Source organism: Corvus moneduloides, chromosome 10 (genome assembly GCF_009650955.1).
Source record: "Corvus moneduloides isolate bCorMon1 chromosome 10, bCorMon1.pri, whole genome shotgun sequence".
In the NCBI taxonomy this organism is placed as follows: domain Eukaryota; kingdom Metazoa; phylum Chordata; class Aves; order Passeriformes; family Corvidae; genus Corvus; species Corvus moneduloides.
The window spans coordinates 6,100,318-6,126,389 of NC_045485.1; the positions used below are offsets into that span (position 1 = coordinate 6,100,318).

Here is a 26,072-nt window from a genome sequence, read left to right on the forward strand (position 1 = left end):
AAAGTTGCTTGACCTATGGAGTCTCAAGGTCAAGGCACCTCTTTCTTGCCTTGACAAGAAGAGATGACTCAGAGGTGCCATCCTGCAGGCAAAGTCCCACTAAATGCAAGTGAAAGCAATTCCTGCCATGAAGTGATTCTCAACAAGAATTTATATTCCTTACCTTGCAATTTTTCCACCAGTATTTCCTCTTCAGTTTGGCTGCACTGGTCTCAAACTGTGAGGCACCTGCTTGCAATGCATCTGCCCGGTTGTCAAGCTCCGACAGCTTCTGGTCTCTTTCCAGCACCTTATCCACGTTCATTCTAATGATGTCAACCACCTACAAAGGCACAGACGCATGTGAGACTCCTCACACAGGAAAGCTGAAGGACACCTGTCTGTTCACACCCTGAAATACCACACATCATCCTAAACTCAGCCATTTGCCATTATGATGTGTGATGGCATTACCTGGACTGTGCCTCAAAATCCCAGCCTATGGAAACACACCCAGTGAAAACAAGGTGAGCACAGCTGCACTGTGCTCAGGTGCTCTTAAAGGTAGAAAATAAAAAGACATCATGAAATACCATAGTTAGTTTTATTAAAGTTTTTGATTTCTTTTACATAGATACAAAAACCTGATGAAGATCTCTATACCACAATTTGATTGACATCACTAAGAACAAGCCATTATTTTCCTTATACTTTTAATATCTTCCTTACTTGAACTAGAGAAATTATCTTGATAAAGGCCACTCTAAAGGGAACTGTATGCATTTCCTCACCAAAGAATTTTCTCATTCTGCAGATCTTTTGGGCAAGATGACTTCTCAGCCATAATTTGAAGTCCTGCTTGAAACTGGAGGAGGAGAATGTTTTACCTGAGCAAATTCAGCCTGAAGAGTAGCAAAGTGTTCATGCCACCTTACTGCACAGCCAGTACACCACAGGTAAGGGCTGTTCATATATATATTTTATACATTGGGTAAGATGAAAATCCTCTCCCAGCAAGCCAATAACTAAATGGAAATCCTGTAGCAATTCACCTCTAACGCAAATGTCAGACAGTGTAACTACTTCAGTAATGCTGTGTCCAAGTTTTCTAGCAGTGAATGAGGCTGATGGTCTGTAAATTCTCATACTCTATAAAAAGGAATTCCATGTTATACATATTTAATAAGATTTAACTATTACCTGCAAAAATCCAGAATTATTTAAAAGATACATTATTCAAATACAGTGAGATAAAATTGGTAGTGAAAGAATCTTTAAAAGGACTGGTCTCAAAAGGTCAGAAGGTCTCAAAAGATTTGTTCCACTTGTCTACCAAACCTAAACCAAAATGAAATGTTTTGGTCGATTCAAATTTCTTACTTGCTTTTCCAACCCAAAACCTTCCAAGCATTTAACTTCATATAAAATAATAATAATTTTTAACAGTATTAATTTCTCAGCTACTATTTAATTGAGTTTTAACATGGTACAATGATTTGTAGTGAAAATTTTAAACTATTTGAAAATGCTGAAGCAAAATACTCTACTATTTCCTACCCATTCAGTTAAATTTTTATGGTTTTTTCCCCTCCAGAACTACTTACTGAATCTAACCTGGCTGCAGTGAACACTTGTTCCAGATGAGATTTCATTTTTGTCAAATAAATAAATGTTTTCCTGGGCCTTAGAAAATAAGCTCTACGACGTCTGGAGGAATCAGATGAGAAAACCCAATAGAGGTATACCTGAAATGCTATATGGACATTAGTCTAGCATTAAAAAGATCAGTGGTTTCATGCAGACCCAAGGCTTCCTGCGAAGCCGGGCTGGGGAGCGGCGCTGCCCGTGGCTCTGCTGCCACCTACGGGTGACTTCCCCGCACGGCACGGAAGGAAAACAGCCGGAAAAGGTCTGGGAGAAAGGTCAAAGCCACGCTCCCAGCCCGGATCCTTCGGTATTGCAAACCAGCGTCACCCCAGTGACCGCACAGTGCTGGAAGGGCCGGTTTGCCTCCCTCGGCCATTCTTATAATTGTGATTTCCCTGTTAAAAAGGACCTGCCGACCACGTGCTATCAACTCCAAACCCGTATCAACTGCAGCCTCTCTCTCAAATGGAAGGCAAACCCCCCACGAACCCTGAATTTCACCCACATAGTCCTCAAATCCAAGAGCTACTCATTGCCCCCTCACACTGGGCAAGAGTTCCTGCCAAACTTATGTCATCATCTTCACGAAAAGACAGATTTTCAAGTGTCCGAGTGAAAAGTGTCAGAATACAGAGTATCTTAAACACAAAGGAGGGCTTCACTATCCTCACTGATGCCATCTCTACTGATCTACTTGAAGAGCCCTATGTATCTGACAGGCATCGCTCATTTTTAGATCATAAAAAGCAATTATTTTTCATCTTTTAGGGACAGTTACTTTTGCTATCACTCACATAAACAATTACAGGACCACCATGATGTAACATGTTCAGGACAAGAAGGTTATTTCATTATTCTGACCCAAGACAAAAGCTAAAATGTAACATTTCTTTCCCCACTGGAAGAAATACTCCACTAATGTCAGTAAAGTTAGTGGGATGTGAAAATCAGAGATAAAGAGAGAACGTGGTCTAGACATTTCTGCAACCAGAGGATGTTGTGAACACATCCAAGCACCAACAATGGGGAAGACCAGAAAGTCACTGTTCCAGATTTTCAGCAAAGAAAAGGTTCTCAAAAAGACAAAGCCTATTTTGACAGGTGCATTTAACTCATCTTAAGAAATTCATGTGAGTTGGATATTTTGAGGTCTTCTCTACTGTCTTTAAAGCATGCCTGAAGCTTTTGAAAATAGAGGCCTTTATGCATGTAAGAACATATTTTCTAATGTGTATTTTATCAAATTGGCATTTAAGAATCACACAAGCTCTGCACACTTCACCATAGACAGTAAGCAATTAGTTACTTAAGTCTTTGGAGGGGTTTAACAATATTCTTTCCTTAATACCCAGCACACAAGTGCACACAGCAGGTGTGTAAGGACGCTACAGCTGCTACTGTCCTTCTGGTGTACTCAGGGACCGCACCCATGAGCAGTGGTGTGCTCACTACTACCATTCCCAAAACAGGTAGATGGACACTGGCATTACAGCCAAGGTGCAACAAGATTTTAAGGATCCAAGCTGGAACAGGCACCTGGTCCTCCAAGATCAAGAAAAGAAGTGGGGATTTGTTAAAGATGCTGTTATGACGTCATGTGTGGGAATAAGTTGTGATGATTAATCAATAGAGCTCTTGCTAATGAACACAGCCCTCAGCTGCTTAATTCTGATGGTTTTAATCTATCTATGAGAAGCTGATGGCCTGTCTCTGTGAAACAGTCTGCAAAATTAGCATCTAACCTTTAGGAGTGCAGGAACACACTAGAAAAGCTGCTTCCACTATGATATTTCCTCCTAACCAGACTGACTGGGAGGAATTCCTCAATTGGCACCAATGCCCACATTTAATCTGCCAAACTGTTACTGGTACAGGGATGTTTATATTCAGAATCCCTCTTGTACTGTCTGCCTCCTCATAACTGCCGTCCTTTGATAAATCTCATTTCCCAGATCCACGGCCTTCAGATGAGCAGGTGGGAACCTGGGGGAGGAAACCAACCACAGCAGCACCATTGTGGTGCACAACAGATCACTTGGAGCCACTTACCTCGTCCACCTGGGCTTGTGTCTGCTGCAGCCGCTTGTTGCTGGACACACTGGTAGCAGGAGGAGGCCCTGCAGCCGCTGCAGCACCGGTGGGACCTTGGGTAGAAGCTGGAACAGACCTAGATCAAAACCAGAGAACGTAAGTGACTGAAACTATCTTTATTTGCTCACTACCCCTTCTCTGGAACTAGTAGAAAGTACCTATCTCTTCAAAGAACTTTTCCATTGTTTCAACCCATGTTTTCCATTCCTGGATCACAACCCTACTATTCCATACCACAATCAGTTTTCACACTGTTTCTTGATAGGACTTTATCAAACTCTTCCACCTCCCTTGCTGCCTTTCTAAACAGCAAACAATTCAGATTATCTACCCTAAGTTAGGCCAATGGCCAAACGGATCACAGGCCTGACTAGCAGGGCAGAGCTTATGTCCCACTAAGGAAACACATTCTGCTCTGGGTACTCTGTGTTAACACAGTAAGAGCCAGGGCCGTGACCCTGTCTTCCTTCTCAGTGTGCTGAGTAAAGCACTGCCCTGCTCCTTGGTGTTTGGACTTAACCAAGTAAAGATAAACAGAAGGAGAGGAGAAAGACATGGAGGAGGAAGTGGGGGTGAGAATTGCACACAGCATGGGGTTAGTCATCGCTGGCATTCAGCAATGCTGAACCTCCCCACTGGTGGTCACCAAATGCCCCACCAGAGCAGCTTAAGCATCTGCCACAGACCCTAGATGAGTATTTGCAGCAATGCTGTAAATAGAGCCCTGATCTTCTGCACAGTAGTTCTTAAACTTCAACACTGGCTTTCTCCAGTTTGCTCTATAACAAAGGACAAAAGAAAGCGTCCTGAAAATCCAAGAACAGAGCTGGTCTGTCTCACAGTATGAGTTTGCACAGACAATCACCCTGCCAGCCTGAACAGGGTCCTTTAACCTTAGCCACTGATCCTTCACACCCATGCTTTAACCTGTGAAACCTCACCTTTTCTTTCAAGGGACCCCTCTCACTTATTCCCACAGGGAAATAAAACCCTTCCTGAAGCTGCAGAGGAAATCCCTAAGCATGTGAACTGAAAAATATCACAAATCCCACTCATGCATTACCAATGCCTTCCCACAGTGACAGACTGAGAGAACACAGTGTTTCTCTGTGAATCATTCCCTTCTACATCCTGGGGTCTGATTAATGCTGCTGGAATTATGGCCTCATTAATACACTGTCAAAACGCCTGGGGGCACTCAAGTTAGTTCCCCAAAGGTACCTTAAGCTGCAAAATTCAGTTTGACAGTATTGCCTGAGGGCTGAGATCCCTGTGGATAACACTGGCCCTCAGAAGCTCCCAGAGATGGAGCAGCTGTTTGCAGACCTGCAGCACTGCTGTAACTTACACTTCACTTTTTAACTGTGGGTGAGAATGTCATTAGCAAGCTTTAGCTGAAAGAAAAGAAACTGAGCCATGCACTGCTTGGTCATCCTTTGAGGACCTCACAGCCACAACTAACAACATAGAAAAACAGATGCTGCTGCCACCTGCAATGGAATCACTCCATCAATGGCCATGGGCCAGCATCCCAACAGGATTTATTCTGAGTTGTCACAAAGGATAAAAATCTGACTATAATGCACATCACACTCACACAACACAAAACAAGATCTCCCTGGAGCATCAACAGCTTCAAAGGGAGATCCTGGTACAACAACAGAGCCAAAATTGAAACTGTAAAATGTCTTTGCAGTTAAGGAAGTAAATAGGCATTTTCCCAATAGAGACAAGCAGAATTTTTTCTGTGGAAACACTGTGTTACTACTACAAACATTAAGAGAGTTTCTCTCTTGAGTTACACACTGTTAGAATCCCAGAGACTGCAGAAGGGGAGTATGTGAGAAGAGTTTTTCCCTGCCACATGTTTTGCTGTAAGCGTATCTTATAAATGCAGTGATGTTCTTGGTCAGAGCTACGAGAGAACTCCACAGTTTGGAGCTCTGCCATGTACCTTTCCTGCCTAGTAATTCTCATCTTTTTTTTGCACCTCCCAAGCTGTCCTTAAAATGACTTGACATACAGTAGACACTTTCAAGGTTGTTCTCTTCCAGCATTCTTGCTGCCATCTCATTTGGTTTCAGCTGCATTTTCTGGGGCTTCTCTGCTCCCTGTATAGGGGAGGAAAGGATGGGAAGAACAGGTGCTTTTACAGCTGCCCTGACCGTCCAGCAGGAGTTACTGCAACCACCAAAGAGAGATGACAATCTTTATGCTAAGGCACAGCAAGCTTGTAATTAACATACCCATCTTAATTTAATTACCTAAAATCTAATTCCAGAGTAACCAGAGCTGGGTGCTGCCTGCAGTGCAGAGCTACTCTTTCCAAACCTTTTGTCTCTGGAACTGTGCACTCCTTACACAGTTAGAGCAGCAGCCTCGGTCACGGCCTCGACAGTCAGATCACTGAGCTGCCCCAAGCAGAAGAACACTCACCCAAAGAGAGAGGGACAGCACAAGCTCCCAGACAGGCTCAACAAAGGCAGCCCCGAAGCTCATGGCTTTAATGCCACCAGCAGCCCTTGCAGGTTACCAAGGCAAGAGCCCTCTCCCATCATGAGGCAACACACAATATCAAAAACAAATACACAAGATACCTGCATCCCCTCCTGGCCTCCCAGGGCACTACAGAACAGGACAGAGGGGTCCCAGTGCTTCTGGCTCTGCCCTACCAGTGTGTGAGCCCTGTAGAAAGCATCCTGGCTGGGAAGAAGACAGCACCTCAGTGTGCTAATGTGGCTCCAGTCCCACAGAGCAGCCAGTAAGAGTTTGGTTTTGAACCTAAGATTTCTGGGAAAGAAGGGAACTGAAGGCCTGCATCACTTGAAAGCACAGACATTCTCTGTGGTATCATAGTGCAAAAATCCTAGAATTGAAGTCCATCCTCCATTTACATAATTCTTCCTGCATTTACATAATTCTTCCATTATTGCCTCTGTACCATGTCGTATCAGTTTATAATTTCTCAGAAGCGTTATTCAAAGAAATTTATGCAAAAATATTAGCACTATGTTGGAGAAGCCTCCTTTTGAAATACATGAAGCATCACAACTTTAAAATATAATTTTTCATGGTCTGGCATGATTTTGTGGAGCTACAAAAGAGTGAAAAATCCATATAAAAGCTCCACCACTAGGCCCCTAGCCATCAGACTTGTGTACTTTTTTTAGGAAAAGGAAAACAATTACCACTGGTGCTGAGAACCTCCATTCCCAAGAACAAGTCAAATTAATTCTGAAAGAGGAACAAAATTCTATTATTGCTGGTGAAAAAGGATATGAATCCCTAGCAAATACTCTTAAATGGAACCACTCTGTGACATCAGAGCACTGGAGTACACTCTGGGAGAGTGATGAGTACACTTACTTCGGGACAACTACACCACTTGCTTAGAGTGTCAGCAGCCAGGTCAGTCTTTATGTAACATCAGTTTCATCCCCACTCCCCACAAGCCAGATTTGGATCAGTTAGCACATGAGCAACCCAACAGACTGAAAGCACTGCAGGGTCTGTGTATGCAGCCACCTTGGAAGAAACATTCAGGGACTATCTGAGTGATTCAGCAAAATGGTCTCAACTGACTCAGACATCCTCAGTTCTTCTAGTTGGGCCTGAAACTGGTAGGTCAAATTCATGACTAAGAGATTTGTCATCTTGCTTAGATGTTTTGCAAGCAACTTGCAAAAGTTAGATCTGACAGTTAAAGGGAGCTGCAACTCTTAATTGAAAGAGAATTGGAGATATCCAGTGTTACTGTTTTGCATTTCAGCACTGGCTGAAGGAACACTAAGGATGATTGTGTATCTAATATTTTGGGAAACCATCTGACACACACTTTCATTTTTGTTCATATGTGTGAGCTACACAGCAGAATTTTTTCACTTTGTCAGGCTAGGGAAGGGAGATTCATGATGCAAATTCCAGGAGGACACCAGGCCACCACTGTGACTTGGTACAGTTTACATTAGAACCTCCAAGGCTGCTTTCAGCATCTTCTTTTATCCATCCAAAGTGCTTTTTAAAGCCTCCAACTATAGGACCTAATCCCTTCAAAGTCTTTATCCTAACAACACTGCAATAAGCTAAGGAAAAGCTATTATCCCCACATATGGCTGGGAAACAGGTACAGGGAGGTTAAGTGACTTGCTCCATGGTACAGAAAGCCTGTGGCAGAGCAGCCCAGCCCTCTTCATTGTCATCCTTCTGCTCCTCTCCAACTACTGACTCAAGTCAAAGCTCACAACCTATTTCTAATAGCAGGAGTTATTTTCTACCCCTCAGACTTAAACAGTGAGAAACACAGCTAAAGCTGACAGCACAAGGAAAGTGAGAATCACATCAGACAGCTTTAGGGGGTGTCAGCTGGCAGAGCTCAGGGGAGGGGCAGTGAACGTGCAGCAATGCAGCAGATTTGACTAATGATCCCTACCAAAAATGAAATGAAGCAGGCAACTTTTTAAGAACCCCAATCGGAGTCCTCTTTCCTCAAACCCTTTCCCTGTTGTTCAAATAAAACAAAATTGCACTGCCTCTCTTCCTACTTTTTTTTTTAACTGTTCAGGTATCATATTCGTGTAGTACATATTTACTGTTGTAACTTATGTATATTTAAGACACTCTTTTTCCATATGGACCCCTTCAAAAGGCACCTATCCATTTGGGTTTTGCTGTGTAAGTAGAGTCTGACAGTCTGTGATTTCAAAGGCATTTGAAAAATACACCAATTCCCTGCCCCCCCCCCCCTTAACTGTAAAATAAATCTGAACACTTCCATAGCTTTGTACTCTTGAGATTTAACTCTAAAACAATTATTAAAATTAGCTACAAATGCAAATTTATACACTACTTTAGTGGCTATGCATGTCAGTGAAGATTCTGGCCCAAAGAGTAACTGCAGAAACAAACCTATCTCACGTTGTTCCCAGTGCAGAGAATGTCCATCTGTGAATTGAGATGCACTGGAAAGCTTTGAGGCACGGAGGATCTCTAAGGAAATAAAGGAGCTCTATAGCCCTGGGGGGTTGCTGTTTCGGACTTGCTTTGTCTATTCCTATGCAGTAACAGCTAAACCAATTTTTCCACTGATAGTTTGCAGAGAGGGACTTTTACTGACAATACTTTGAGTCTTCTGCATTCTGGAGGAATTTGGAGGTTTCCAGCTTACTGTTAATCAGATGCTACCACATGGGATTTTTTTTCTGCAGGAGGTCAGTTTAGCCAACACTCACAAAAAAAGCTTTCTTACCAATCAGTGTGGCTATATGAGGTTTGACACAATCCTAACAAAATCCAGTCTAATAAATAGAGCAGACTAAAATTCTGTGCTTGTCTATTCACGTGTCATCTCTCAAAGAAATATATTTTTAAACTCCTTAAGATTTGAGCCTTCCAGACTCAAGTTCTTAGCTGTACAGACTTAACAACAGCATGGGCCTACCACAGTTGTGTGTGGACAGTCATGTTTCTCTTTGTGTCCAGGAAAGAGACATTAGTTATCCATCCCAGCACCTCCTACCGAGTTATTTGGTTTTGCCATAGTGAAATGGGATAGTGTCAAATGGCAGGTCCTGTTACTCTTTGAAAACCACACACTAATTCTGTCACGAGAGGTGTAGAGAAACTTAGAGCACCCCCATAAAATTAAGTGTTCTTCAGGTTCTCATTCTTCTTACAAGTAGACAGTGATGTTCTCTGCCTGCAAAAACTCTCCAGAAAGACAACCGTGGCTAGAGACTGTGACCTCCCACTTCTGAGATAATGCTCTCAGTAGGGTAATTTGCTTTTCAGTTCAGTTGCCCACTAATTATACGTATTTCAGATTTCTAGCTCATCTTCCCCCCTCCAGTTATTAACTAGCCTATTTTAATAGGCTACATTTATCCTTGTTTTCATTCTACTAATGTCACTTTCGCAGGGGAACAAAAAAAAGCTGCTCAATGGGAGTAAAGAAAGCCATGATATCATAAAACTGGTTAGGCTGAGGAGATAATTAGCTGATTGATGGAGGAGTATCACTGCTGGGCTGGTGGACATTTGCAGACTGTGGCTGGAGGGATTTTCAGACTACAGAAAAATGTAGAAAAATTAGCCCTCTGAGGTCTCACAGAGGGAGCAGATTTAGCTCTCAACAAGAGCAAACAGGCTTCCTTCACTTACAAGGCAAGCATCACTGCTTGAACAGAGATGTTGTTCTTAACTGTCCTTTTTCGTATCTGAGCCCTTCAGTATTCAGTAAAAATGTGACTATTGACAAGTAAATGGCTACAGACTTAAACTTAGACTCATTCCATTCTATGACTATCAAATTTCAAGTTATTCCTCATGCTATTTGTAATAACTGTGTAATGAGTAATAGTGAATCGGTGGTAGAATAAAACCCCACATATAAAAGAAATTAGCATTTGAGATGTCTTCATTTTGTGAAGAAAGTTCTGCTTTGAACACAGTTCTGTTCTCAAATGTGCTTTTCATGTATTACCAACAATATTCTACATGGACTCTCCCTTATTACCAAATATTTACTCTGATCACCAGCCAAAGGATAATACTCTGCATTTAATGTCCTGGGAACACATTTAATTAAATATTCCCACTAGTTTATTATGACTGCATTAACCATCTGGTGTGCTAAATATGCACACAGAGGAAAAGGAGAGGAACCCTAAGACATCATCTTTAATTTGATCAACACTTGTTAAGTTAGTAATGACCAACTGATTTATCTCTTCCAGTATCTTCTATTCAAGCCAAATAAATGTTGCTTACAAAACCACCAGCACCTGAATTCTAAATCCCGCCAGTTAGTCCAGCCAAATGATTTTTGTGACAAGCACAAGAATTTTCCAGAAAGAGTTACATTATTTCCATAATTTCCTCTAAATTATGGCCTTCACAACAACTAGTAGTGGTGACTCAGGTGGAGTTTCTGTTAGTCAGAAAAGTAACAGAAGGCAGGATTCCTCTTCCAAACTATCAACACCACAGAATTTTTTAGATCCTTCTTTCCTCTGGCTGTCATCTTTTGCAAAGTCCGTGGCTTAAGATAAAGTCAGCTCAATGCAGGGATGTTGCTTCATGTGTTAAGCTCTGCTCATGCTTTGCAGAGTAGTCCATGGATTTGCTTGAAGGACAATTAAGGGTTAGATGACTCAGGGTGTCAGCATTCACATTCTATATTCGCAAGTTAAAAACTCAGAACTACAGTATGGAAGCTAACCATCTAACATATCCTAGTCTTAAGTGGTCATTAATCCAAAAAAGCACCTGCACATACAAACCAGTTCTGCCATGCCTTTAGATCCCACTGGACTAGCCTCATCTTGACATTTAACCAGGCAAAAGTAGGGTTTAACAAAATTGTAGGGAACTAATGAGGCAGACAACCAAGCAGACAGTCGCCATTATAACCTGTAACCTATCTGACCCACTGAAAAGAGTTCAGTGTGCTACTTAAACTGCAATTAGGAACTGCACTGACCCAGACTAGACTAGCCAAGTCTCAGCTCTAACACACCGCGATGTGGGGTTTCATTTTTACACCACAGCACTTGCCTCTCCAAAAGCAGGGGCAGTGGAGAGAGTTCAAATCAGGTCACTGTGGGAAAAACTACCAGAGGGGAAGGCAGAGGTCCCTCGTTGTGAGCTGGCTGGCTCGTGGGGCAGCCCCAGGCACCTCGCTGCTGCTGGTGGTGAGACCTCTGCTCCCCTGCTGCCAACACGGCACCGGCACAGGAGCAGCGGGGACTTTGCCCTGACAAACCTCTGCATGAGACTGCCCAGATCTGAAGCTAATCTCAGACCAAACTACAGATATTGTTTCACAGCTACAAGGACTGCAAATTTATATACTTACATACAGAGCACTGAAGAAAACCCCAAACCAACTCTAAAGTAAATCTCCTTTTGAGGTAATTTCCATAGACTGACCTGTGACTTCAGCCAACTTTAGCCCCATACTGTGTGTTTTTTCTTAGAAAAGGGTTAATTCTCATTTGCTGGTATGAAACTAATTGTAATCTTTATACTACATAAGATTTTTTTTCATTAGAGAATGGAAGCAAATACAGGTGTAAGCAATAATAAAAAACCTTTCTCTTAATATTTATATGAACATTATATTATAAAAAGAAATGTAATTTATTGTTTTCTACATTTTGGTGTTTAAATTCATAATTTGCTTAATTTGCATCAGGCTGCTTTCAGATAGAAATTAATTTAGTAAAACATATGGAAATAATTTATGTGATATCTTCATAATAGTTAATAACTAAAATCTATCTTCAGTGCAATGTCTACACAGAAGAATACCAAAACACCGTATTGCACTAACATCAATTTTTAGAAGGACATGTTCCTAGGTAGTATTGATTGCACATTCTATTAATTCTTACAAGATTTCATAATTGGCAGGTTTCAGGCTCTTGAAATAATTTCTCTTCACTAGCTAAAAGAACACAAACTTCTTTTTTTCCTTTTTTAATTTTTTTGATGCTTTTCAACCTGTTAACCTTGAGTATCTGGGTTATGATGTGGGCTAAAGGCAATAAAACTGGCACAAAGATCAGGTCTGTGATCTAATTTTGTCTCAAAATGGTTACTATTTCAAGCCAGTTCAATATAGATTAAATCTTGTGTATGTAAATGAACACACTGTTACAAAAAAAATACCAGAATTTTCTTTTACAAAAGTTCTTTATGCTCCATTAGCCGCATATGTTCTTATGTTAATGTGGTTCATTTGAGCTGAAGTGGTCTTTAAATCCCTGAGAGCTCTTGACTTTGCAAGCTGCAATGGTAGCAACCTTTGCCACTTCAGTAACTTCAGTTACTTCAGTTCTGTCCTGCACACTGAGGTTACGCACCTGGAAAAATAACACAGACACTGACCATCACAGGAAGAGTTGCACTTTTCTCCCTAGAAAACTTTATTAAAGGAATTTTAGTTTATAAATGGGAAAGTGCTTTTACTGGGCATAAGAAGACACATCCCCCCCCAACTACAAAATGCCAACAAACCGAAGCAAAGAAGAGATTCAGCAGAGAAGTCAAATCCTGGATAACACAAAGCCTTTATTTTTCTTGCCCTAAGTTACTGATGGGAAATTAGGGAAAGAAAAAGCTGATAGCAAACAAACAACACTGGACTAAAGCATAAATCACTGCAGTATACCAGGCTGTGAGAGAGAGGAAGCCTAACGGAACAACGCTTTACTCAGTGCCTTGGTGAGATACATCTGAAACAACGCAAGAATAAAACAATGAATAGACTGAAAATGACTCAGTATCATTGCTGCCATTTCTTACTGGAAGATAAGAACTGCAATCTGCCTTGATAACAAACTGTAGGGCAAAGAGATAAATAGCAAACATATTGCTAGAGAAATGTTTCCAAAACTCAGGACTCTAAAGCTTGAGTACATTTAAAGAAGCCCAGTGATGTTAAATACCCTGGTCTGCCAGACCTTCCAGATTCACAACCCTGTTCTTTGAAGCTTCAGAGCAATCCCTAAGGACACAGTTTAATGGAAATGGCCAGCTCTATGCAAAGTCCCTATTTCTGAAGAGGTGCTGATGTGTTACATCATAGTTGGACATCGCCTGTGCTTCTCAAGCACAGGAGTAAGAGCATCCACTATTTCTAACTTTCTGTGTAGGCTTCCAGTTTCGTGGGATATACCCTAAGGAGTAAACAGGCAGCAGCTGGGCAGGGAGTGGGAGGGAAGGATCAGGGTAGAGTTTGACTCAGCTATCCCCTACTCACTGACTCATGTGCTGGTGCAGAAGAGACTGCTGTCATTTGCTGCTGGTTGTAGTCAGTTAAAAGTTAACTCTGAAACAGAGAAGCAAGGAGGGCTCTCAAAGGAGTAGTAAGACTGATAAGCTTTCCTTGCTTTTAAGTAATATTTACTTAAGAGTGAAGGATGTTTTTTGTGCCTGTCTTTTAAGAGACTCCAATTAATACCTAGGAGGCTTTGGGGCTTCCCATTTGCCTATACATTACTTCCCAGAATTGCTGATGCATTTTATAAGTAAATCAACTCTTAACATGTTTGTTTGTTTTTAAAGTCCCAGGAACAAGAAAACAGCTGAAAGAAAGTCACATTTCCACCAGCAGTGTTTTTGTAGCCTATCTATATATATGCCATTGCTGTTCAGTGACAGTTTCATCACAGCTAAACTTTATAGGGTAATTACCATCTCTACTTATATTAAAGCTTAATTACCAGGAGGCTTGTTAAGTTTAAATCTTGTCTAACTACTTGGCCAAGAAAAGTGCAGTGAATTATTTTATCTCACCTATTCAATACTTAAATAACAGTATGTGCAAGTGTTAGAGAACAGCAAAGGTATCTGCACAGAGAGCCAAACTTCCACCGTTATTTCTCCCAAATTGTCACGTTCAGTCCCTGAAGAGCTTCCATGAAGCGCAGCTATCATTCACAAGTGACAGTGTCCTATCACAGGCACTCCACCTTCCCACAGTGTTATGATTCACACACAATGTACCGTCTTCCCAGTTTCAACATCCATCAATTGCTAAAACTGCATTCCATTTAACCAATCAAATACATTAAAGCAATAAAGGGAAAGTTCTCATTTCAAGTTCTCATTGAATTAAAAAAAACGCCAAAAACACAGAACATTTTGAATACAACAAAACCAGATATTTAAAGACCTTTTAAAGAAGATTTTTGAGATTGTTTTGCCAAATAAATTGCTTGGTAAACTAATGTAAATTCAGTGAATACTTCCTAACAGAAAATTATGAACTATATTGAAACTTAAAATGTATAAAGTAAGATTGGTCTGTAAGATAACAGCCACCTCTCCTAAACTCCCTATGGATCCTCATGGGATCACCGAGAGCCTTGTAGTTTCTCCTTAGGCTAAGCTCCCACCTTTATTTTACCACCGATTTTTTTAATGACCATCTTTGCTTTACACAGAGACCTATGTTTAAATCACATTTCCAGAACCCCTAGTGTGATTTCTGAAGCTCGCAGGCATGCTCTGTGGATCAACCTGTACATTTGAAAAATGCTACAATCCAGAAATTGAACTTCAGTTTTGCTTTTTCTTCCCCCAATAAATCCATAAACATCTACTAATTCAGTAAAGACCAGCTTACTCTGGTTGTGCCTTTCAGTTTTGTAACATTCAAGAGACTGCCTTTTGCTATTTGTGAAAATGCCTGAACATTTTCATGCCTGAAAATCTACAGTGAGTTGCATCACTATAAGCAGTCCTTGGGGTTCTCTGGGTAAATGGAAACATTCTCCTCCATGTCTGCTGAAGGAGTATTTCTATTTTGCTTCCCATTCATCTGAAACTTGGAAGTTAATTACTTTTACAATACTTCAAAAGTAACCACTTGTTTCTCATCTCCTTCAGAAATAAAAAGTCATTGGAATTGTGAAGGAACATTTGGGATTTAAATTTATACTTTAAAAGTCAAAGACTTCATCAAAATTTGAATTGTCCATATGTTATTCAAGTGACAAGAAGAACTGCTGAGAGTCATACTTGGGACAAAACAACACATTTACAATCAACCATAAACTCCTGTTTTTATAAATAAAGAAGTCAGATGACTGAAGCATTCCCATAGTTAGCATTCCCTGCCCTCAAAACTACCCTTCAAGCTCTTTCAGTCTTTCCATCTGTGTTATATCCCTTGAAGGGCAAAGTATCCTGCTACTACAATTCTGATACAGATACATACTTCAGAAGCAAATGTTATTCATGCATTTTATTTCCATAAAAAAACTAAATAACTTCTACTATCTCAACTAAATATTGGGAATTACATCCACCTGTCCACAACAAATTCACCCTACCTACAGCAAGATTCAATGCACTGATAGAGTTATTACTTTTTTATTACTATTCCTTTTTGGCCTCTGTATCCTTGTGCAGCGGAGTCATCCCTCTGGGGCAGTGCTGTGGTGCACTGGCACAGCAGGTCTCAGACTCCCAGTTCTCCCAGCATTACTGGGAGCCCTGTGTATGGCACACCTGATGACAGGCAAACAGGGGAAGGAATGTGCAGGGCTGGAGCCAGTTCCCTAGGTAACCAAGCGATGTTTTAAAAGGGAAAGTGGTACCACTGATAAGTAAATAAATGCACACAATGAAGGCCCACACACATGACTAACTTTCCTAGATACCACGGACAATAGAGAATGGCAGAACGTGGAAATTCATGGATCTTGCACCTGTGAGGAAACAGACAAATTTCTCCCCAATGAGATGGTTAAGTAACACCCTCATTCACAAGTTCCTTGTAGGCAGCCAGAAGCACTCTGCCTCCCAGCCCTTTTCCTCTTACCTCACCATGACTTTCCCAACTCTCTTCCACATTACAAACAGCTCCTAAGCAACAGGAGGTTTGCAGAGAATGAGTCACTCTCCTGTGGCTGACAGGCTGAGTGCAGGATGGAGATTAGTGACCTGTCAATGCACAGCCCAGAGCCACTGTGCTTCCAGAAAGCCAGCATGGTCACTGCAGCAAAACTTGAAAAATGAGAAGTGCTTTAGAAGGATACAGTTGTAAGCCATGCCTTATAACTCTCACAGATCGTGTTGGCTTAGAAAGGAGACTGCTCTATGCTAGATGCACAGCTGACATGTCAGAAACCATTTCAGACCAATAAGGTACCTTAAAGTTAATTAAACAATAGTTAAATTAGATTTTATTTAGATGGTAATAGGAAATCATTAGGCTTTGGACTGACAGTAAAAATTTTGGGAACTAACCATGCAAGGTCAGTCAGCTCCCAATGTAAGCAACTGATTCTGACATAACTGGGAGTGTTTCTGGCAGAAAATTTCCTTCTGAATGAGGTTCTACTTTTCTTTCCCCAAACAGAACAATGGAAAAGAGAAAATTTATCTAAAAAAGGACTCAAGAGGTCATCTTGACCACTCCCTTATCTCCAGGGATGACTGACTGGTAATTCAGACCTGATACAGGTTTGTCTGCCTCAGCCTTGTCTGTTCTTTCCCCAGCAGTGTTTGTATCAGACATTTTGAGGCTCATTTAGCACTTTTAACTCATCCAAGCTCCTAAGGCACCAGACAGAGACATTAATCCTTGCAAGCATGCTTTGCAGTACTTAGTGCTAGGGCCCCTACTGAGGGTGCCCAAAGTGTATCTGCAGCACAGGCCCTTCAATCAGGAATCAGCTGAGAGACCACAGCATCCAGAAAAGAAAGAATTGTGACTTGTGAAGAGGAGGAATCTTGGTGCCTGCATGAAAGCCTTAAAATCAAGCTCTTTATTTTATCCATGAAGTCCTAGAGTGGCTGAATGTCCATAGAGAAATTCAATACAGAAATGAATATAAGTAATTTTCCTTGCTAGAGTATGGTAGAAACCACACCTGTTCTGGAGAAGTGTCCATGAAATCATTGGGAAAATACATTTTAACCTGTTCTAGGCTTATTCTCTTTATAACTGGGTTGATTCGATTCCCTAGTCTTAACTAAAACTAACTTGTTAAAAATAATTTAATAATATACTCATAAAAATCTTGACATTTGCAGTCTGTGACCTGCTGTCCATGAATATTTAAATTATTTAACTGAAACAAGTATTATCAGAAAGACAAACTACAGTGTTACTGGGAAAATAGATTTTGAAGTCAGATTCCAGCATTCAAATGGAGGAGAAAATTACAGAACTAGTCCAGCCTAGATGAACAGACCACATTTCCATTTTTTCCATGAGATTTTAAATAAAAACCATCAACATCTTATGAGTAATCCACTGAACAGAAGTTCTCAGAAATTACTTTCAAATGATTTTTAAAAAAAAAATTTAGATGATCAGACTTCTCATAGGCAATTCTGAATTGAAAAGTTAAATAAAAAACTGTGAAGTATTGATTCACTTCAAAATCATAGAAGTTACTATCACAAGACCTAGTTATGCTATTTAAGAACCTGAAGTAATTCCACAAATATGTAAGCATGAATATATGTGCATGTATATCTCAAAACCAGTAACCATCAGAGCTCAGGGAGATGTTAGACATTAGATTATTCTCCAATCTAGCAAACAAAACCATAATGATCTAGGATTAGTGGGTTATCAATTTAAATGGTTAACTGAAGGCTAAATTTCAATTTTAAAAACTTGAACATCAACACGCTAGTCCCTGCTATAATTCGAAAAACTTGTAATGCCTTAAAAAACTAAACTGTGAAATAATATATCTACACAGCACAATAAATCAGGATTTAATGCATTTTGGCCTTAGTCTGTGTTCCAAGCTGCAGTTCATTTGAAAAAAAAATCAATTTCTAGCTGAATTAATTTGATTTTTATCAATGGCTGCTAAATGAAATTCAGATGAAGTATATATTTGGTGATTATGCTAATCTCTCCACACACTAAATCCAGGTTATTCAAGTAAATGAAATGTAATCTGTAACTTGCAGAAAAAAACAATTCTGTTAACAATCTCACCTTCTGGATTGTTGCTAATTTTAAATGTTTTATTTTGCTCATACACTGTTTATATAGTCACTAAACACTAAGAGATTCTCAAATCCGTTAGGAGTTAAAAGAACAGCATTCAGTTTCCAGTAATGAACCAATAATTACCACAGTCTCACCAACATCATCCAACCAAGCAGGGTTAAAGCAAGTTATGTTTTACTTTGTGCTCACACAGGGGAGCAAACATGATGAAAAAATTTGATCCAACTTCTTTTATCAATGGAGCAACTGAATAGTTTCTTACTCCTCTCGTACTCTGCTATAATCTTCTCTGGATAAAGTTGCACCAAATTCACAGTTTCCCTCCAGTCAGTTTCCTGAGGAATCAGGACCTCACAAATATTAGAACAGTTGCAATAATTTTGTTGCATTCACATGCATTCCAGCAGCCACCAGATGTGATGCACCCCTGTGCCTATGTGGATTAATAGCAATACTTCCAGAAGCTTCAAACTAGCATAAAAGAACAGTTTCTAACTGGTTATTGATATCTTGACACCCCATAACCACATTCTATGGCAACTTTCCAGAGAACCTGCAGCTTACTTCCATATAGAACCTTCCTAAACCATACAAGAGCGATAAAGAACCTTCTAACACCATTTGTTAAACATTTTTTCTTATTAAGATTTTGACTAACATTTCATGGGATTCAAGAGATTTGAAGGGCCTGATTGTCTGAAAAGGACTCTTTTTCAGAAGTTTACAGTACTGCTTTGTACTGGGATTTTTGTTGTTGTTTTGGGGTTGGGGTTTGTTTTTTGTTTGGTTATTTTTTTGGTTGATTTGTTTTGTTTTGAAAGAACTTCAACTGGGCCTTCAATCTTAAACATGCAGAGTTTTACATCTGGGACTAATTACAGACATTATGTTACTCCCTACCTGATGGTTTGTGCAGGTAGTTCAGAGATTTTGCTTGAATTCAGTAATATTACTGTCCTACCATTGTAAAGGAAAAATGGCTCATCTGACACAGGTGTTTTCCTGGTGAGAAATGCCTTGATGAATTGCTTTTAATCTGAAGAACTTTCTAATCATGTAAATTCAGAGCATTCTGTCAGTGAGTAGCTCTGAATCACACATCTTTGGTTTAACTCATACAGAATAAGTGACAGCAACTTCAGCACCCTGTCATCACCTTAAGAAAGCAATTACAGTAAAATATTACTGTTACAACTCCACAGTGTATCAGGCAATGTCCAAGGGGATTTTAATAGTGGGGTACAGCTCCATCTTACCACTTTAGATATCCTCTGGTGCAACTGGAGACAACAGTCGATGTCCAAAAGGAAAGAATATTTTCATTTTATTATCATTTGTACGTTAGTTTGCTTAGAAATGAAATGCATCAAAGCAGGACAAATACTCAATCTACTGGCTTATTTATTTATAGAACAAACTCTCACGATATATTATCATACGTCTTCACTTTGTATACATTTCTGCCTTTTTTTGTGGTTAAGGTCCCCCAGGAGTTGTTACTGATACTGAGCCTTATCCCTTCTACTGGTCTAAAACATCAGCACTATTCAGAACTACTCCATTTATTCCCTGCTTTATGATGTTATAATTGTCAGCAAAAAGCAGCCTTTGCAGGCTATGTTATGAACTGTTCCATGCAGAACTAAACCAATAAACCCTTCATATCCAAAATTGCTACATCCCTCCCCGGTCACCAAAATACCTCCAGCTTACCTCCATTACCATCTTTCAAGACTTGCTAACATGAAATACTTCCAGTTCCTGCCACATTCACCAGCTCTCCTCCAGCCTTTCCCCCTCCAGGGCGCATCAGCACAGTTGGTGTGGTGAGGTCCCACCATCCCTGCACACAGCCAACCACAGCAACAAAAGGCTCCTGAGCTGCTTCTCCTCAGCTGGCAACAGTAACTGGGGCCTCAACTCCACCTCGCTACTGATTTTCCACAGCTTTTAAGGATTTGCATCTATGAGGTCTTTACCGCTCCATCAAGTTTAGCAAAATGGTAAAAAGGCAATCACACAAACTGTATTTCCTTGGAAAGGCTGGCCAAAGCCACTACCATTTAAAAGCCTTGCGTGCATCTCTTTTTAGCCTCTGCTCCTGCCTTTGTTACTCAGTTTTACGCCTTAGTCGTGCCAGTGTGCTCTCCAGTGGAGGACACTGTTCATTTTATGGAGAAGCAGCATAAGACATAAGTAGGCAATCATTCAGCTTCCAAAGAAGGTTGTGGCTTTGCTTTTCTACTGCATTCAGTCACTCAACTGCCCTGAATGGAATAACAACGTGAAAAGTGTGGGCTGTTTTGAAGGTACAAGTAAAGAATCCACCACAAATGTTTGTATTGATTTCAGTTCAGAAGAAAATTTAAAACACTTGCCTGAAAATCCAGATGTATGGCCACTGAATATGTAGTCCAAACACATTTCCATTAAAAAAAAAAAAAATCCTACTGGAAAAGCATGATGGAACAGTTCAATTCTAAATACACCAAGTATTTTGAATCTTCTTATAGAAGTCAATGCCAATTGACTTCCATTTCCACTACAGACTCACACAGTAAAACAGTAGCCAAAGAATATTTATTGGTTAATATGTAGGCAAGTACATACTCTTATGCTCAGTTTGATGATACGTTTTAAGGATTTAATTTTGAATTAATTTTCTAACACCTCTTTCGAAATCATACACTTGGGGGTACACAGGAAAACATGTAAAGACACCAACGGATTAACATGATTGATGTTTAGTTTCTGTAACTTAGCATTTAACGAGCCACTGATAACTTACTGTCTCCCAACCTTATGCATATCAGTCACTATTGTACTTGCTTCCTTCAGTTTTTAAAATCTTTTAAGCATTTTAAAATCCCTGGGGAAAACAGAAGTGGGTAGCTCATACACAAGAGATCTTTAATTAGAAAGAAAAGAAGGTTGGGGCTTCAGAGTCACTTCTCTTTGTAGCAGCTGAAGATCTGCCTCAGAACTTACACAGCAAACATACCAATCTTCAAGCACTGTTAGGAAGAGCTTTGCAATTTCTTAGGTCAGAGTAAGTGGTGTGAGGAAAAAGAGAAGCTGACAGAATGGAAAGAAATAGTGGAGAGAAAAAGAATCCTGAGCAATACCTTACTTGTAACATCATTTCTCCAGTTTCACCCCCCACAAACTCTTCTGTAGAAAACAAAGAGTGAGAACTAGTGACGGTTCACTTCATTCTTACCTGCAGATCCACCCAAAGAGAATTTCTTTAGGACAGCAGTTCAAAGCTAACCCACCTGCAGGCCCACACTGACTCAGTGCCACATCAGACTTCCCAGCCAGGCAAACGTGGAAGCTGAAGGTGGGTAGTTGTGCAACATGTTATATATGCTGTGCTGTGAGATGGGGACTCCTTGACTAAGAAACCTACACATAACTGACACAAACAGGCTCTAGAGGCAGACCAGGACACAAAACCCATAGCAAAAAAAAGCTACACAGATGTTTAAGAGCTTGTAATTGGGTGAAAGATAAGTAACATGAGCCTTTTGCGACAAGTTAAGAGGTTTACAGAAGAGTAAATTAGCTTAAAAAAATCAATTCATGATTTCCTTTAAATTTCATCTGTTACTGCCTGCTTGAGTTTGTTGTCTAAATTGAACAAATATTTCTGAGTTCTTTATTACAAAGAGTATTGGCTATGACGTCTGCCCCTTATTCAGTGCTTGAGTATTTTACACACTGCATTTTCTCCTGTTACATTCATGATACAGGCAGCCCAAATTTCAACCAACAGTTCATTTATTATTAGGGGAAATCCCTCACCCTCAGGCTTGTATGTTACATTTTTGAACTTGTGAATGTCTACTTCTCAACAAGATCAACCAGAGAGTAAATGTGCTTCTGCAATTAGTTCTTTATAGTGAGATTTACAGTGAGATTCTCAGTATTTCTTCGTTTGTAATCTTTGGAATTACTTAATTCCCATCCAATTAGGCACAAGTTCTGAACAATGAGACACCCTGACTCACAGTACCTAGAATGCAGATAAGCACCTCTTGTTTGTTTAGCTTGTTAGCTGTAGGGACAGGGAGCATCTCCTGCAATATTTGTACATGATCAAGTAGAGCAGAGACTCTGAACTCTACTGTTATACCAAACACTAACAGTTTTAATGTGGATCTGATGTTCCTTTCAAGCAAATATGGAAATTAAAGGAACACCCAAAGCTCTATCTCAGCCACACTAATCCTGTGAAAGCAGTGACTCACCTAGTAATGGCTTTCCATAAATTAGGCAGCTAAAAATGGGTAGGAAGCGTGAAACCATTAACAGTTCCTGTAGTGTAAATTCTCTCACTGCATGTGAAGAAAATCCATGGCAGTAAAAATAAGAGATGAAGGTGTCAGCACCCGTCATGTTTAGATATGCTGTTAATAATTCAAATCTTCCTCCCTTGGAGCGTATGGTTTCAGAATGAATCACTCTATTTCCTTTCTCTAATGAAAACTGAGGTTCTGTTACTTACTAATCCCATATGTTTTCTTCCCAACTATGAAAAGAGAAGAAGTCAATGTGGCCAGTTGCCTGTGTTGCCAGCACCCTGCCACAGTGGAACCCTCCGGCAGCAGTGTTGTGTATGCTGTCATCTTCCACCCCTCCACACTGCCAGGGAAATGATTGATGGTAAAATTGACAATACACAAAAGAAAAGCCACATAGAGCTGTGCAAAACAGGAAGAGATGGAAGAGAAGGAGTCACTGCACCTTTGGGAGTAGCACTCCTTTCTACCACACAGAGCAGCCCAGTTGCTCTGGGCCTGGCAGGAACAGTGTGCCAAAAGGCTGCCACTGTGATTGCTGCTTTGTACAAGTGCACCATGGTATAATAAAGGTTGAAAACTGAAATTTTAGGACTGGTATCTAAACTTCGCTGCTGAACTAAGATGACATGGTTATACAAAAAGCAAAAAAAAAAACCAAAAACCCAACCAAAAAACCCTAAAGTGGTGCCAGACATAACAAAGTGCACAATTTTCTCATGACACAGAAGACTATAACAGAACATTCTAGAAAAGGTGGGAACAGCATGGTCTCATACTGAGAGCTGGCAATAGCCTCAATACTGTAACAGTTCTTGACATATCGCCTCAGTCACTCAGTGGCAGCTGTCCAATTACTCCTGTCCAATTACTCGCTTGAAATTCTGTTGGCATCCTACTATCAAGAACTCTGAATATCAAATATTCAGCTCAAGGTATCTTATCTTCTCATTTCTAGAGTAACAATACTTTTCATCAAAACCATTTGTTCTATCCAATCCAGTGTTGCTGCATCTACTTCCCATAACTTCTTGGGTTTTGTCTATACTTTGCCAAACTAAACAAGATCTTAAGAGAATAGAAGATAGCAGTGCTTTGCTATTAATAGCTGAATTTTGCACACATGTTGCTCCATTCCTTCTGGACTACGCACCCACTGAGATCCATTCCTTTATGTAATTCCTTCTTGTCATAGGAATAGATGAGAGATTGCTCTTGCAGTTGCTCTTGCTTTAAAACAAGGAAAAATTTCTAGTTTAAAGTAACACTGTCTAACCAAAAGAAAGGCTTCCGATTTTATTTTTAACTAAGTTAATTTTATTTCATTTGAAGTTGCCTGCGAGCTGGAAGCAACACAAATCTTACATCAGTTTAGCCACTTCTTAGAACAGCAGAGGAGCACACACAAGGCACAGGCAGTATTAATGAGGAGCAAGGGCTGGGAGACCAGGATTTACCTGGGCCTTAATCTCTCTCTCACCCCATCCAGTAATAACACCCCTCCCACAGCATATGGTCCACAGGCAAAGCACTAAATGGGATGTGCTGATGAAGTGCACCCCAGTATTGTTCAGCTCTCCATCAGATTGTCCCTACAGAGGTGACCCACAGATATAAACATTCCTTCCTTACGGTCACTATACAAATCTACTGCCTTTATCAAAATAAACTTCTGGAGACAGAAAGACGAGAGATGCAGGTTGTTTCTTAAAAACTGAAAAGGCAAATGAGAAACTGACCCAAGACAGAGGGCAAGCAGGTGTTGCTAAGAAGCAGTAAACGTTGTTTAGACATGACTGTCAATAAAGGAAACAACCGGCAGGTTTGTGGAGATGCAACTGCTCCAACATTTGGAGCAATAAACCTGAGGGGCAAGCAGCAACACCTACAGATGGCTCTGTGTGGCTGAGTATCTCTCAGTAGATCCAGTGCTTTGTAGTTAGTGCAGGTGAACCTCCTCGTTCAGGTAAAGCACTGGCACAAACCCTTGGGACTTGTCCTTTGTGGTGAGACTCAGGGAAGGATGGGGGTCTAAATGGGAGAACTGAGGTGCAGCTTCTGCTCTGCCACAGAAGCCCAGCACAGCCTTGGACAAAGTCACTTGATCTCAGCTTCCTGAGGCATTTCAAAGGTCCGATTCCCACTGATGTGCCACTGAGAGGGAGATCTTTGAGGATCTGTCTTTGCTGCTCAGCGTTGCTTCCTGTTTCTGTATGACTGTGACACACCGAACGCTGCGGGGGTGAAGAAGGGCCATGGACACCTACAGCAGTGCAGATGATCTTTGCTAACAATAACCTGAACAAAAGTTTTTTTCCAGAGCTTTTCACCCATGAACATCTCCTATTTCACCATATGGGTTTCTGCCTTTTTTTCTGTGATAAGCTCCATATATTTTTGACCCTAGCAGGACCTACTCAGACTATTAAAGTGACTTTAAGAGTTATTACAGTTACATCAGTCTCTTGTCAGTCTGAGGGGATCTGTTTGCAGTACAAGGTGCATTAGGCTGTAGTCACCAGCACAGAGCACTGCAATAGAGCAGGAATTTAAGACTGCAGCTCCAAGGCTACCTTGACACCACATAAGTGGGGGCTGCAACAGACAGGAAAAAAGTCCCTATTCCCACTAATAACCCTTTAGCTACAACATATAATCTCAAGTACTTAGCAAGCCATCTAACTATCTTTTATCTCCAACAAAAAGCCCCACTCCTTCCTATTCCCCTCTTTTGTTTGAGCTTACTATTTTCTCCAGGTATTTTTTTACCTTGTCATAATCCATTAAATTCATATGCTTTGATCTTTCCATAGGAAATTTATTTTCTCTCTTCAAAGATCTTTTCTAGTCAGAAGGTATGTTCCCCAGTACACAGACTCTGTTCCATTCAGATGTCACAGCAAAATGCTTTTTTTTCCTGCCTTTTTTTCTTTTTTTTTTTTTAATTTTATGAACACTTAAGAAATCGAATTTCAAATTAGAACCAAGCCAGGCAAGTTTATTCCTGATGACACAAGATGTGGCCTCTGATGAAAAACCTAAAAGACACACATTGTGCACACACTGCTGGAGCAAATTCACTCCACCAGAAGGTTTTGTGAGGCGAAATAATTACAGGAAAGCAAAGATATTCAAAGGTCAGTCATAGATCAAAGGTGAGGAAAGGCAAAACAAGGAGCAGGGCAGAGATGATTATGATTTACCACAGTAACACCCTTTACATGTATCTCACTGGACCAGAACATCTTTCCTTATCCCAGTGTCATGTTATTAAAATGTGTTGCTCCCCTATTTCGCTCACCACTTCTCTGGTACTCAATATCATGTGTATCACAAACACCAGCACACTTGCAGGGCGGAAAATGAACTGCAGAAGCCACCACCCCGAAGCCACGTTCCCAGCCAAACAGTGGGTAAGGATTCTTGTAGGCTGGGTTTTATCCCAGCACTTTGGGAGAACAAACATTCAGGAAGAGGACCAGAGTCCTAACATCTTTCAAAACCTTGATTTCTGGAGCATTGCGATGGAGACACGATCCCACACTAACTCAGTTCTGCAAGATACTTTT

At 40.5% G+C, this 26,072-nt stretch overlaps 1 protein-coding gene and 1 long non-coding RNA gene across 5 annotated transcripts in view; one reads left to right on the forward strand and one right to left on the reverse strand.

Annotated features, from left to right (window-relative positions):
• LOC116448755 overlaps positions 1-23,064 on the forward strand; it is a 50,488-nt gene extending 27,424 nt beyond the window's left edge. Inside the window, exons 2-4 of one of the 3 annotated variants that reach the window (XR_004242104.1) lie at positions 794-935; positions 3,579-3,813; positions 22,744-23,064. This is a non-coding gene — a long non-coding RNA (uncharacterized LOC116448755). Of the gene's footprint in view, positions 1-793; positions 936-3,578; positions 8,153-22,743 lie in introns of those variants that run through there. The other 2 variants (XR_004242106.1, XR_004242105.1) reach the window with 2 other exon arrangements.
• The window catches only part of LOC116448754 (vesicle-associated membrane protein 2-like), a 51,783-nt gene that overhangs the window by 13,061 nt on the left and 12,650 nt on the right, over positions 1-26,072 (reverse strand). For both annotated transcript variants that reach the window (XM_032119650.1, XM_032119652.1), the window contains exons 2-3: positions 3,676-3,793; positions 164-322 (exon numbers count right to left, since the gene is read on the reverse strand). In XM_032119650.1, the coding sequence (XP_031975541.1) occupies positions 164-322; positions 3,676-3,793 (277 nt within the window). The remainder of the gene's footprint in view (positions 1-163; positions 323-3,675; positions 3,794-26,072) is intronic.